Genomic DNA, 13,045 nt, shown 5'->3' with positions numbered 1-13,045 from the left:
AAACCATTAAAATTATACTGATATTCTCGACCTTGCCAAAAGATTCCTCTGTTTTGTTACTTTTTTCGTATTTTGCCTTGTTAGTAAGTAAAAAAAGCTGTGTAATGTTTATAGATAATCTTCGTATTAAATGAACCTGGACTTTCTGTTTGCCAGGAAAAGGAACCAGCTGTGGATTGATACCACCATAACTGTTCGTGAATATAAATATTAATTTTTAAAATTTTTATAATGGTTTGTGATGATTTCTCTGACAGTCATTATTGTACAGCGGTTGTTTTTCTAGCTTGGTGCACCGGAGAATTAATAGGATACAGATTTTGCAGGATAAGAATGGAGAAGCAACTTTACGATCATCAAATTTTGTGTTTTAATTTCTAATAAGTTTTAACTAATAGTTGTTAGCATTTCTCATAGTTGAGATTATGAACACACTTGATGGATGAATAAGGATTCGTCAAGCATAGTGTTAGGAGTCTCTTTAATGAGCTTGGTTATAGCTAAAAGTGTGCTTTTAAATAAGCTTTGTGCTGGATCTGTTTCAGACTTGGTGCACACGATATAATGGTGTGAAATGTTAAATATTGATTTGATTCTCACTGTCTTTGTTGTATCACATTGTTAACAACCTGTTGCTTTTGGGATAATCTGAATTGTTTACGTTGATCATTAGTATTCAAATATCTATTAGAATTTGAAAAAGTAAGGTTAAAACTATTATTTGCTGGATTGTCAGCATATATCAATTAGCTAAGGAATGTTAACATATTGTTTTCAACATTATAAGTTGATAATTTTTTTAAGAAGTTATGGAAAAGATTGAAAAAAAAACTAATATATTTAACGTACATTTGTAACAAATATGAGGAAAACAAAATTAATATTTGTACATGATTTATATTTATTTAGTTAAATTATATTTTTGTTCTTTATTTTATTTTTTAAACTCATTTTAATTGTTTATTTTGTTCATTTATTTCCCAAATTTGAATCTATTTATCTTTTTGGAACAATAATTACTTTTAATTTTGAGAGACAATTTTGAATTTTTGGTTAACAAATTCAAAACTTAAAACTTGTCTCATTAAATTCACCTATTAACTATTGAATCTAATTTTTTTTTTTTTATAAATATAGTGAAAATTATATGATAAATATATCTCATAAATAATTAAAATAATATGAAATTAAGTTTTTAAAATTGTTTTTTCACTTTTTGGAGTTATTTATATAATATAGATGAATCTAATAAGTAATATTTTAAGTCTTGAATCAGTTAGCAAAATATTTAAAGTCTTCTCTTAAAATTAAAAATAATGATTTAAAAGAACTAAATAGATTCAAATTTAGAAGATAAAAAATTAAAATGAATATTTTAGAAGATAAAGGATCAAAATGAATCTCAAAATTAAGACAAATAACTAAAAGTATAATATAGCCTATTTATTTCAAGTAAGATAAATATCTTATTAAAAAATTTAAAATTCTTTAAATAGAAAATTACATATCAGGAAATAATATTGATACATGACAGATACAAATGATTTAAATAACAAAACGATAAGGTATAATTAATCCTAGTATTTATTAATTGCATCAAAATATAAAACTGAAAAAAGAATCAATCTATGGTGAGTGTTCAAATATATTTATTAGAATTTGAAAAAGTATGGTGAAAACTATATACTGACATACTGTATTGTGAGCATATATAATTCGCTATGTAATGTTTTAACACATTGTTTTAAACATGGAAATTTATTAATTATTTAACTTGATATGTTTTAAAAAAAAAAAGTTATTGTTAAAAAGATTGAAAAAAAAAACACTTTAATGTAATATTATAAAAAATGAGAAAAAAAATATTTGTACATGATTTATATTTATTTTAAAATTAAGACAAATATTTTAGCATCAGTTGTCGTTGTAGTATAGTGGTAAGTATTCCCGCCTGTCACGCGGGTGACCCGGGTTCGATCCCCGGCAACGGCGAAACTTGTAGGCGTTTTTAATTTTTGAACTTGATTTCTGTTTACACCATTTTTGTTGAGAGAAGGAGAAAAGTAAAGTGTGTTTGGTTCGAAACGTAAGCTTGTACGCCACTTTGAACACAGTTCTATTGTTGCTTGCAAGCAATAGAAATAGATGGGGTGAGCAAAGAAAAGCGCATCATCGTATTCTATACTACATAGTATACATAATACAAGAACATGCTTTCTTTCTTGGGTTTTCCTTCATCGGCGGATATGTCTGACGTGTCACGGCGCAAAGCATCGACGACCAGAATTCACATAATGGCCCTAGACGGCATCGTGAACGTGAACTCGCTCTTCACCTTAGCCCTCTTCCTCGGCATCACCACCACCAGCACCACCAACACGCTCATCGGCGACGACGCTGCCTGCGCCGCCGCCACCTCCATCTCGGAGGGCCTCATCGCCTACCACGTCTACTCCTTCAGCTCCTTCCTCTTCTCCAGCCTCATCGCCTTGGCCCTCAAAAACGTCATCAACATCAGCAAGGACGTCGACGACGACGGCCTCGTTCTGGGAAACGACAGCGCCAGCATCAACACGTGGTTCCACAGTGTCGCCAAAATTAACACGGTCGTTTTGAGGTTGGGGACTCTGGTTTCGGCCTTTGGGTCGGTTTTCGGGTGCGGCTTCTTGGTGATGGCTCTTGTGGATTTGGTTCAGATCAAGTTGGGAACTTTGGCTTGTGGGAGTCCTCATACTTACGCTGCCGTGGCTCCATTGCTTGTTCTCGTTCCCACTGCGTTGCTTATCTATGTTTTTCTTGTACTCTATGCCTTTACTCGTTAATATCAATTTTCCATGCCTCTAAGTGGATCATGTTAATCAGTTAAGGAATCAAGGATCCATGTAGGAGGAAGCTTCATCAGGATGTATTTGCCTGCAAATTCTATCATTCAAATTTTGTTGTGTATATCAAATATCAAATATTATTATGACATCTTCTTGCACTGAGGAGTGGAGAACCCATGATTAGGTTTCTTCATTTTACTTGCTTCTCACTACCTCCTGCATCTGATCAGGTCTCTTGCTTTGGAAATCAGAAGTTCTCTCTCATTTCCACCTTGACAGAAAAAAAAAAGCCATTTCTCTCTAAATAAATAAATAAATAAAGCAGTGTTTTTTTATCTCTTCTCTAATTATTGTTTCATTTCCGCAACAATGTTTGTATTACAACATTGTAATAACACTGGAATGTCACAGAGGATAAATTATCATAGTTCTAATGATTCTCTACATTTTTTTTTAATAGGAATCTCTACTTGAGTTTTAATAGTACTTTTGTATTTCCAAAAAAAGATAGTGCTCTTGTATTTTCTATTTTGCAGTTGGTGATCAAAGGAGAACATTATTGATAAAAAAAATAGTAGAACATTAAAAAAGGCTTTAGGCCCAACTTTGGGCCCAAACCACATGAGCCGGAGAATTACCCTTCTTTTCCCGTCCAAACGAAACCAAGTTACAAAGCAAAGCTTTGATCTCTGTCTATCTGTGAATTCATTTCCTTGGTATAGAACTATTCGGGATATCTATTTTCAATCCAAACAGTGCCTTATTTGTGTTGGTATTGCAGCAGTGTGATGGCGTTTCGTTCCTTCTCAAATAAATTTAAAATCCGTGATTTGGGTTCAGTAATAGTGGGAGAGTTTACGAGAAGTCGCAAACCCATCAAAGACGCTTCAACTTCAATGCCCTTGGTTGCAGTGTCCGAAAGCAATTGGTTCAAAACGGCGTCGTGGTTGAGGCACTACCACGACGGAAGACCCAGAGGGCCCCTTTGGAGAGGAAAGAAGCTCATTGGCAAAGAAGCGCTCTTTGTGATAATTGGGTTGAAGAGGTTTAAGGACGACGAGGATAAGCTTCACAAGTTCATCAAAACCCACGTTCTCAGACTCTTGAAGATGGACATGATTTCTGTTCTCACTGAACTTGAGCGCCAGGAACAAGTTTCTCTCGCTCTCATGGTTTTCACTCTTCTAATCCTCTTACATTTTAAATTCTTGTGTTATTAATATTCACCCGTAACCTGTTTGTCGTAATGCTTCTTAGGACATGTTTAGATAAACTTACTGAGAAATACCTGTAAGAGAAGGAAAAATAAGAAAGAAAACTAAAATAAGCTTTTTAACATATCAAAACTCGTTTATGTTAAAAATAAATTTTTTTAAAAAGTAACAAGAAAAAAACTTCTACAAATTAATTTATATATAACTAATTTTAACTTATAAAGATATTTATTTATTAATTTATTTTTCTCTTCTATGATTGCTTATAGACTCATTCGAACCATTAGTCATAACCTTTGTTATTGTCATTATGACATTATTGTCACTCTACTTGTAGTATTTATCTTATAAGTTACTAACTTGATGAATTTTTCAGATGTTTAAGGTGATGCAAAAGCAAGATTGGTACAAGCCTGATGCATACCTCTATAAGGACTTGATCATTTCATTGGCAAGGTCTAAAAAAATGGATGAAGTATTGCAAATTTGGGAAAGCATGAGAAAGGAAAATCTGTTCCCTGATTCTCAGACTTATACTGAAGTCATAAGGGGCTTCTTGAACTATGGATCTCCCGCGGATGCGATGAACATATATGAGGACATGAAGAATTCTCCGGATCCACCAGAGGAGTTGCCGTTCAGAATTTTGTTGAAAGGGCTCCTGCCACATCCTCTTTTGAGAAACAAAGTGAAACAGGATTTCGAGGAGATTTTTCCTGATTCAAGTATCTATGATCCGCCGCAAGAGATATTTGGTGCACGCTGAGGTTTGAACCCTTTTCTTAGTTATCCTGTGATCCGAAGTTTGCTTTTAGATAAATGGTGTTTTCTTGTACTCATGAGCACAGTAATGCTCACAAAGTACAGTGTTAATGAGTTAAATTTGAAACAATTACAAGTTTTTAAGTATGCTTGTGTGCACGGGGGTCAATAGGTTCTACGTTGGTATAATCAGATAGTCAATTTTTTCCATCAAAATATGATGAGAAGATAGTCAATTTTATAGAACTAGTCAACTAGGCTGGCTTTTTGATTCGAAATTGTACGGAGAAAGTCAACGATGAGAATGAGTAATAGGTATAGGGATTTTAACTTATCATGATTTCATTAGAAAATAGAATATGATGATGCCATTAAGTTCCACTTATCTCCCTCGGAAATGTTCTGTGGTCGTATTGGAGTCATGTACTCACATGTATCATTTTGCTAATTTTGTTATTTAGATTATGGACTTATTTGAGCAAATTTCTTTATAAGCATTTCTTGGATAATTAAAGATGAAGGAAAAATGAAATAAATTTTTCCATAAGTAACATAAAACTAATTTATAGAAGTTTTCTTTTATTAACTTTTTCAAAATCTTATTTTGAATTCATGCATAAGATACTTTTAGCTTACAGAAATTTTTTTTTTGATTTTTTTTATTTCTTTTGGAGGTACTTTTGAAGAAATTTATCTAAAAAAGACTTTATATTATGAGGTACCATCTTATCCATCTTCAAGGATCAAGCTTGTTTTGTTTTAAGATAAAAAGTCTTCAATCATTAGTCTCTTTCTATATATACAAGGTAGTAACTAGTAATGCTCATGAAAATTCCATTAACCTCTTATTGTATAAATAGTATCTCCCGGTCCCGGGTGCCATGATGAATTCTGGAAGGAGCTGGATCTTCAATGACAGCAGATGTAGGAGTTGAGGATAGAGGCTGCGATCATTTTCAAGCTTTGTGTGCATTGCGATAGTTAGTAAGTTGACTGAGGGTTTACACTAACTGTTTACCATCGATGTCCTTGCTCGAGGGAGATAAGCTTTTGGTATTAAAACTGGTTAAACTTTACTCAGTTTGAAAGATCTTAATGCTCTTTTCCAGTTTCATTGTCCATAACGGCATTGAACAAATTGTTAACAAAGGAAAATAAACTCGTCGGTACTTTGTGCCCTACTGTCTAATGATGGATGTATGTTGCCTTGGATGAAGAAGGTGAGGGAGGAATGGGGGAGTTGAGTATATTTATTTTTTTAACCCATAGAAATTACAATTGACAAACATAAGAGTTGAGTTGATATTGTATCCTTATTATACTTACCCATTTACATTGTTTATATTTATTAGTTGTTGGTTTCAGACATAATATTTGAAAACTTTTATGTTGTAAAAAAATATTTGACAAGTCTTGTTGGGGTATCCTTCAAAGAAAATTGTGCATGATTGTTTTCACGTTTGTCCATTGTAGACGTCCGCTTATAAGTTAGAACGTGTAAATTATTATTCAAAAACACCGTTAATAGTCAAATGCAACCAGCAAAATAATACATTGTTATATAGCGCTAATAAAGCCTCATTTACATCACAAATAAACTTTTTAATAGAAATTATTCCTTAACAACCGTTTTTAGCATTTTCCATAAAAACAAGGTATTAATTTTTTTCAATTGCATTAAATTTTTTAAAAGCTCTCAATTATGTTTAACATGATAAATAAAAAAAATGTTTACCATAAAACCTGAATTAAAAACTTAAAAAGATGACTTGTGATATGATTTTTCTTAAAATATTGTCTTACTATTTATTCCAAAATTTAAAGCAAATAATGCAATCAAATATATCAAGTATAACTTGAAATAAAAAATCGAATGAAAAGTTATAAGTCTTTTTTTTTTTTTTTCAAATTACTAACTATTGCAAGTTGTATTTCAATGGAAAGAATATGATTCTATTCGTGTCAGAACTACTGTAAGTTGTAACATTAAATTTAGCACGAAATTTAAAATCAATTAATGCAATCAATTTTCATTTCATGCTCGTTTAAACAAGTTTCTAAATAAATTTATAGCTGTAATTAATTTGAACATGCATCCTTATTATGGAAACAAATCAAAATTAATTTTATCAACTAATTTTTTTTATCTAACTTAAAAATAAACCAGTTAAGTAAACTCTATTGATAAGTTGAATAATATTTTTTTTAATTTATTTCAATAATCTTTCAATAGAACATATCAAATTAAAAAATTTGAAAGAGAATCGTGTATAAGTTGAATGCATTTTTCTTGTGTAAATAAACATAGTCTTTACATATATCAAAGTTAATAGTCAAGAATTAATTTGCATATGCTAGAGCGTTTTTTTTTATTTTTATTTTTTATAACACATTATTTTAACACAGAAATCAAACCATTAATCACCATTAATTGAAATTAATGGCCATTAAGGATACAATTGAAATCATCTTGAATGTATCAAATATATTTTTTTTTTAAAAGGAATGTATCAAACATTAATCACGAATCAAATACAATTGCCACTAACATTTTTTTAAATAAAAAAAAAGAAGCTAAACTTGAAAACATGACTAGCATGCCAAATTAAAAATTGGTTATTAGTGAAATACCCATTCAATATAACAATTAACGTTCAGGCGTATTTGAATTAGCACATGAGCTTAAGCCAACACATTTAGTCAATCAATTGCATAACATCAATCTAATAGCGCAATTGCAAATTGAAATTGAAAACTTATATTTAACACGATCAAATCATCATCAGGAAAAAAAAATTCATATTATTTTTAATTTTTTTTTATAGTGCATTTTTTTAAAAATATTTTTCCACGCATTATCATCCTTTTGAAACTAACAAGAAATTTAATCCCATAAAGAAAAGTAAGAAAAAAAAATAATAATAAGAGGATGGATATTGAGAACTTAGCTGGACTATATGTCTAAAGAATTATACTACCACAAAAAAAACGTCTTTGTCAACTACCTCTAGTGGATATGGTCACTCTAAATGACCTTGTTTTTATTTCTTTAACTCCATAACTTGGAACAAAGGGTTTTTCACCAGAATAGTTGGTCGGACTTGCAATATTCTTTTTAAGTCTGCATCCTAATGAAAAATCGTCCACCAATCAGAAAGAGTTTCACTGAATTCAACAGTGGACACCAAAATATTATGGTATGGAATACGTCATAAAAAACACTTGGAAGTTGCCCGAATCTAAAACACAAAAAATATGTACTTGCCCTTTCTCCCCCTGAATCCTTCGGTCTTATACACATGCACATTACAATTCCAAATTTGTGGAAAAATTTCCTATCTCAAGGAGTGAGTAATTGTATATCCTCTTCCTCTAAATTTAGTAAAAACCAAGTTATTTCATTGACTAGCAACATGGGAAGAGACACTTGGCAAAAAGTAATTAACATTAATGATTTAATTCTCCATGTACGTCCCTCCCAACCAAACACAAGAGGAAGCAATTTTTCAGCAAGCTGCATGCAGGCTTCTACGTTCACAATGCCAAATAAAAAAAAAAATGTATATCATATTTCATATATATATCCAATATATAAAATTTGAACAATACAATTTCCTAGCCAAAAATAACAATAATAAAAAAGAATAACGACTATGGAGATTGGAGGCTAGCAGGCCTCTTGATTTCATGGAGCCTTTCCTACGATGGATACACTTGGACGACACATAAAATGATGGAGTAAGTTGAATTTGTTTATGAGTATAATAATAAGGTTAAGGTTGAGTAGTAGAAGTATTAACGAGTAAAGCATAGAAAAGGAGAACAACGTAGATAAGAAGCGCAGAGGGAACAAGAATAAAGATGGGAAGAACAGCAGCGTAAGTATGAGGACTACCACAAGCAAACGTTCCCAACTTGATCTGAACCAAGTTCACCAGAGACATCACCAAAAACACGCATCCCACCACCGACCCAAAAGCCGAAACCGTGTCGTTGTGGTGGCTTCTTCTTCATTGCGTGACGCCACGTCAGACATATTCCTCGATGGACCCAAATTCAAGAAGGAAGACAGCATTTTGTATGAATATACGATGATGCTCATGCTCAGCCTCAGCCTCAGCCTCAGCCAATGTTTTACCATACAAGCTTCTGTTTCCAACCAATAAATGCTGAAAATAGAAAGGGAATGATGAATGAAGACCAAAAAATTAAAATTCATTAAAAACTCGCCGTTGCCGGGGATCGAACCCGGGTCACCCGCGTGACAGGCGGGAATACTTACCACTATACTACAACGACACTTCACATTTCCAATTATTACTAATTTATCCAATTTATCTTACACACTGGGCCTTTGACCCTTTGACCCTTCTGTTTAAGTTTAACATAGGGGGATATTATTTTTCATTCATCAATATTCTTTTTTTAATAACTAACTTTCTATTTAAATAATTTAATAATTGAATAAATCATATAATAAATATTAATGTTTCTTCCTCTCATTTTTGTAAGATTTGTTAGTTTTTTCAATCAGTTTTACAATTTTTTTTTAAAAAAAATCAAGTTGGATTATAAAATTATATGCGTGTGATAAACATTTAAAACAATATGTTAACACGTTGGTTAAGAGATCGATATTTTTAATTTTTTTACGATAAAACATGATATGAAATATTTATTCCAAAGTAATGAATAGTTGTCAGCTTTTATTATTTTATAATTATTAGTAAGCATTATACTTTACCTTAACAATTTATTTCCATTTACAGATTTCATGTCACGTTTTATTAAATATATTTATCATAATATCTTCTCTAGTAATATTTTTAGGTACGTAACTCATCATATATTTTGTACTTTTTATTTAATTGTATAGGATGACCTCCAAGGGTTTCTCTCCAAAGACATTCAATTAGGTGATTGCAATCCTTTTGTTGAGGATTTTAATAATCAAATGTCTATTCACCGGAGACAATTAATAAAAAGAAAAAAAAAATCATGAAAAAACCAAGAAAGGAGATAAACAGAAGGGAAGAGAAATAGCATTAGACTTTCTGCAACGGATACTATGATTTGTTTGGATAAACTACTGATTTCGATTTTTCAAACACAAGAAGCGAGTGCTAAGAACAGTATAACTACATTAAATATTTCGAAAACCATCTCGCTAAAAATCAACATAAACAGGTCATTAAATATTTCGAAAGCAGTTCAACAACTTTTTCCACCCCTTCTTAGTAAGGGTAGTTCCATTTTCTCCTCTTTTATACACTTTTTCCAAGTATACTTTAATATAAATTTTAATTACCTTGACATCTCAAACAATTTTTACCTTAACATTTTTACCATTTATTGCATAAGTAATGTAGAATTAATCAACAAATAGGTTGAGTGCAAGACATTTTGAATGAACATCCTATCCGCTATTATGATATGTTTCAAATAAAAAAACATGTATTTAATCAACTTTGTATTGAACTGGTTGAACATGGTGTAAAAGGAACTAAGCAAATGAGTATTCAAGAAATGGTTGCAATGTTTTTAAAACATGGTTGGTCATGAGGTAGACAATAGGATGATACAAGAAAGGTTTCAATATTTAGGAGAAACTATAAGTAGGTATTTCCATCAAGTATTAGTTGCATGTCTTAGATTTGCCTTTAAATACATCAAGCCACAAGATTCTAGGTTTTATAATGTCCATAAAAAAATTCAACACAAATGACAATATTGATCATTTTACAAGGATACTATAGGAGCAATTGATGGTACTCATATTTTATACATGATTAATCCTAGTGAACAATAAAAATTTATTGGAAGAAAGGAACATTCAGCACAATGTAATGATTGTGTGTAATTGGAACATGTGTTTCACATTTGCATTATCACGATAGGAAGATACTTCACATAATGTCCATGTATTTGAGAATGCCTTAACAACTCCTTTCATGAATTTTCCACATCCACCTTTTGGTAAATGTTTATGATAATTAAAATTTATCTATATGTTAATGAACTCATAATTTACATGATGATAATTTTATTTTTTATTAAGTAAATATTATTTGATTGATGTTGGTTACCCAACACCAATAAGATATAATGCCCGTATAAATATGAACATTATCACTTAGAATTTCAACATACAATAAGGTGTTTAATTATTACCATTTAGATGAGGTACACAATAAAAAGGACTTTTAGGATATGCAAGAATAGATTTGCAATTTTATGTCACATGCCTATAAGTTCAAATTTGAAACACAAGTTCAACCAATTGTTACAACAATGACTATAAATGATTTTATTAGAAGCTAATCTTAATCTGAATTTGAATTTCTACAAAATGAAAATATAGAGCATGAAAATGATGATCATATTAGTGAAGAACAACCCTTACTTTTAATTGAAAAGTTTTCAATAGAGATAAATCTTGTTCTAAACTCAATCCAAGATCAAATTAGAAACTATATGTCAACTTAACTAGTCATGTATTTATATTTGTTGTATGTTATATTTGAATACAAAGAATATATATTTAATTGTTGTTTATCTTTATTTATTTTATTATAGTTTAATCAATATTGTCATGAAAATATTTTAACATAATTTATAATTTAATTTATAATATTATCATCATTTTTTATTAATAATAATATATTATCAATTCAAATATACCTAAAAAATAATGAAATAAATAGCATTCATATTATATTATAAAATTCATACCCATTTTAATAAATACATATTTGAAAATACTTTTAATTATTATCATTCAAACAAATTTTCTTTTGATAAAAATACTTTTAATATTCAAACATGAATCAAGTTAACTTAAATCTATTTTTAATTAAACTTTTTAAGTTTAAGTTAAGTTCAACTCAACTTAACTTTTTAAAGTATATCTCAAACACACAATACATCACATGCCCTATAAGTTTGAAACATATCCACCACAGAGCTTATTTATGATGCACACTTTTGGCTATAACCAAGCACTTAAGAGACTCCCAAAACTATACATTATGCTTGGCGAATCCTTAGTCATCAAGTGTGTTCATTATCCGAAACTAAACATGTATAAGAAATTAGAACGAAGGGAAACACAATCTAGTCACTGATGAAGATGGAACAACCGATTGAAAGGCCAACCAAATTCAGTAGCATATCAGATATCTTTCACAATCGTTACAGGGCAATTCGCATTTGTGACAACATAACTGGTCACACTCCCCAGCAATACCCTACAATCAAGCAATTAATATAAACAGCATCAACAAAGATTCATTTTCTAATTAGAAAATCATGCAAGGGCACCACATGCTAGATAACACCTGGAGAGGAGTATAGGTATAATAGGTAATATAACAATGATTATGTTATAGAAACAGAAATGATAAGTTTTAATGCAATTTTGCATGTTAAATATATTTTTATTTATCAATTTTCAGTTTTAAACTTTATTAAAGCAGAAAGACCTCTGTATTGCGCCGAGGCCTCTGCTACCCATGACCAAAGAGTGAAGCTTCAAATCACCAACGGCTTCACAAACTTTGTCTCTTGCATCACCCCAGTATAGCTTTGCCACCACAGTAACCTGTATTCAAGGCAACATGATGCAACTAAAATAACATCATAAATGAAAACAAAAAAAAACCAAGTCCAACAACAGAGAGTAATAATTAGTAATTGGTAAAGGTAAAAGAACCAAAACCTGTTTCTGCCTAGAAGCGGTGTCAAGTATGTCCAAAACCTCGGGATCAGTATCGACCTCATAATGGTGCATCACATCCTTCTCACGAAACTCTGACAAGGGAATGAGAGCTTCGCCCACACACCCACATCATCACCATAATCAGAATTGGAAGATCGAAGACGATAGAGGCAAAAAAAGAGGATTTTGTTGAAAAGGGCATAATTAAAAGAAGGAGCTTACGTGAACCGGTGGTGGACCAGAGAAGATTTCGGGATTCACTGGCTTGAGAAGGTTTGATGTGGATGATATAGAGGGTGTCACCGTCGCGGAGAAGATTCTCAAGAGCCCATTTGAGAGCACTCTTGCTTCCCTTGGAGAAATCCAAGGCCACCCCAATATTCCTTCCACTGCTCATCGTTTCTGATTCAATAGCTGAGTTTCAACAAACCCTCCACCACTCACCTTTGCAAACAAAGCTTGATTCTAAGGTAGGGTTTTACCCACCGACCAAAATTCCTATTCCTATTTTAATTTCGTTTCTTTCT

The 13,045-nt window shown here is 31.3% G+C and overlaps 3 protein-coding genes and 2 non-coding genes across 7 annotated transcripts; 3 read left to right on the top strand and 2 right to left on the bottom strand.

Annotated features, from left to right (window-relative positions):
• The first annotated feature begins 1,904 nt into the window (after positions 1-1,904).
• On the top strand, positions 1,905-3,160 carry LOC109790332 (uncharacterized). The gene has a single exon (XM_020349467.3). The coding sequence runs from the start codon at positions 2,211-2,213 to the stop codon at positions 2,820-2,822; it is 612 nt and encodes a 203-aa protein (XP_020205056.1). The 5' UTR covers positions 1,905-2,210; the 3' UTR covers positions 2,823-3,160.
• Positions 1,921-1,992, top strand: TRNAD-GUC (transfer RNA aspartic acid (anticodon GUC)). The gene has a single exon. It is a non-coding gene; the product is annotated as a tRNA-Asp (tRNA).
• Positions 3,161-3,334: 174 nt separating the features above from the next.
• Positions 3,335-6,130, top strand: LOC109790325 (protein THYLAKOID ASSEMBLY 8-like, chloroplastic). 3 transcript variants are annotated; one of them, XM_020349459.3, is made up of 4 exons: positions 3,335-3,997; positions 4,416-4,806; positions 5,488-5,519; positions 5,662-6,130. In XM_020349459.3, the coding sequence occupies exons 1-2, from the start codon at positions 3,614-3,616 to the stop codon at positions 4,803-4,805; spliced, it is 774 nt and encodes a 257-aa protein (XP_020205048.1). In that variant the 5' UTR covers positions 3,335-3,613; the 3' UTR covers position 4,806; positions 5,488-5,519; positions 5,662-6,130. The 3 variants fall into 3 exon arrangements, with proteins under 3 accessions (XP_020205048.1, XP_082917948.1, XP_020205046.1); XM_083061822.1 differs by having other exon boundaries at positions 3,336-3,997; positions 5,476-5,519; XM_020349457.3 differs by lacking the exon at positions 5,488-5,519 and having other exon boundaries at positions 3,345-3,997.
• Positions 6,131-9,028: 2,898 nt separating this feature from the next.
• TRNAD-GUC (transfer RNA aspartic acid (anticodon GUC)) lies at positions 9,029-9,100 on the bottom strand. The gene has a single exon. It is a non-coding gene; the product is annotated as a tRNA-Asp (tRNA).
• A 2,533-nt stretch (positions 9,101-11,633) lies between these two features.
• LOC109790323 (universal stress protein PHOS32) lies at positions 11,634-13,045 on the bottom strand. Its single transcript, XM_020349456.2, is given in 4 exon segments — positions 11,634-12,048; positions 12,283-12,401; positions 12,519-12,628; positions 12,741-13,045. Coding segments are annotated over 4 exon segments (534 nt in total). The 5' UTR covers positions 12,916-13,045; the 3' UTR covers positions 11,634-11,918.

This window comes from Cajanus cajan, chromosome 8, assembly GCF_000230855.2.
Source record: "Cajanus cajan strain Asha chromosome 8, NIPB_CcT2T_4, whole genome shotgun sequence".
NCBI classification, from domain to species: Eukaryota; Viridiplantae; Streptophyta; class Magnoliopsida; order Fabales; family Fabaceae; genus Cajanus; species Cajanus cajan.
The sequence above is the reverse complement of the archived record's forward strand: the minus strand, read 5'-3'. Positions and strand labels throughout refer to the sequence as shown.

Excerpts from the sequence above, each read along its gene's own strand:
- LOC109790332 (XM_020349467.3), top strand. The coding sequence starts at position 2,211 with ATGCTTTCTTTCTTGGGTTTTCCTTCATCGGCGGATATGTCTGACGTG.
- LOC109790325 (XM_020349459.3), top strand. The coding sequence starts at position 3,614 with ATGGCGTTTCGTTCCTTCTCAAATAAATTTAAAATCCGTGATTTGGGT. Across the intron at positions 3,998-4,415 it reads AAGTTTCTCTCGCTCTCATG|ATGTTTAAGGTGATGCAAAA; the intron begins GTTTTCACTCTT and ends TGAATTTTTCAG.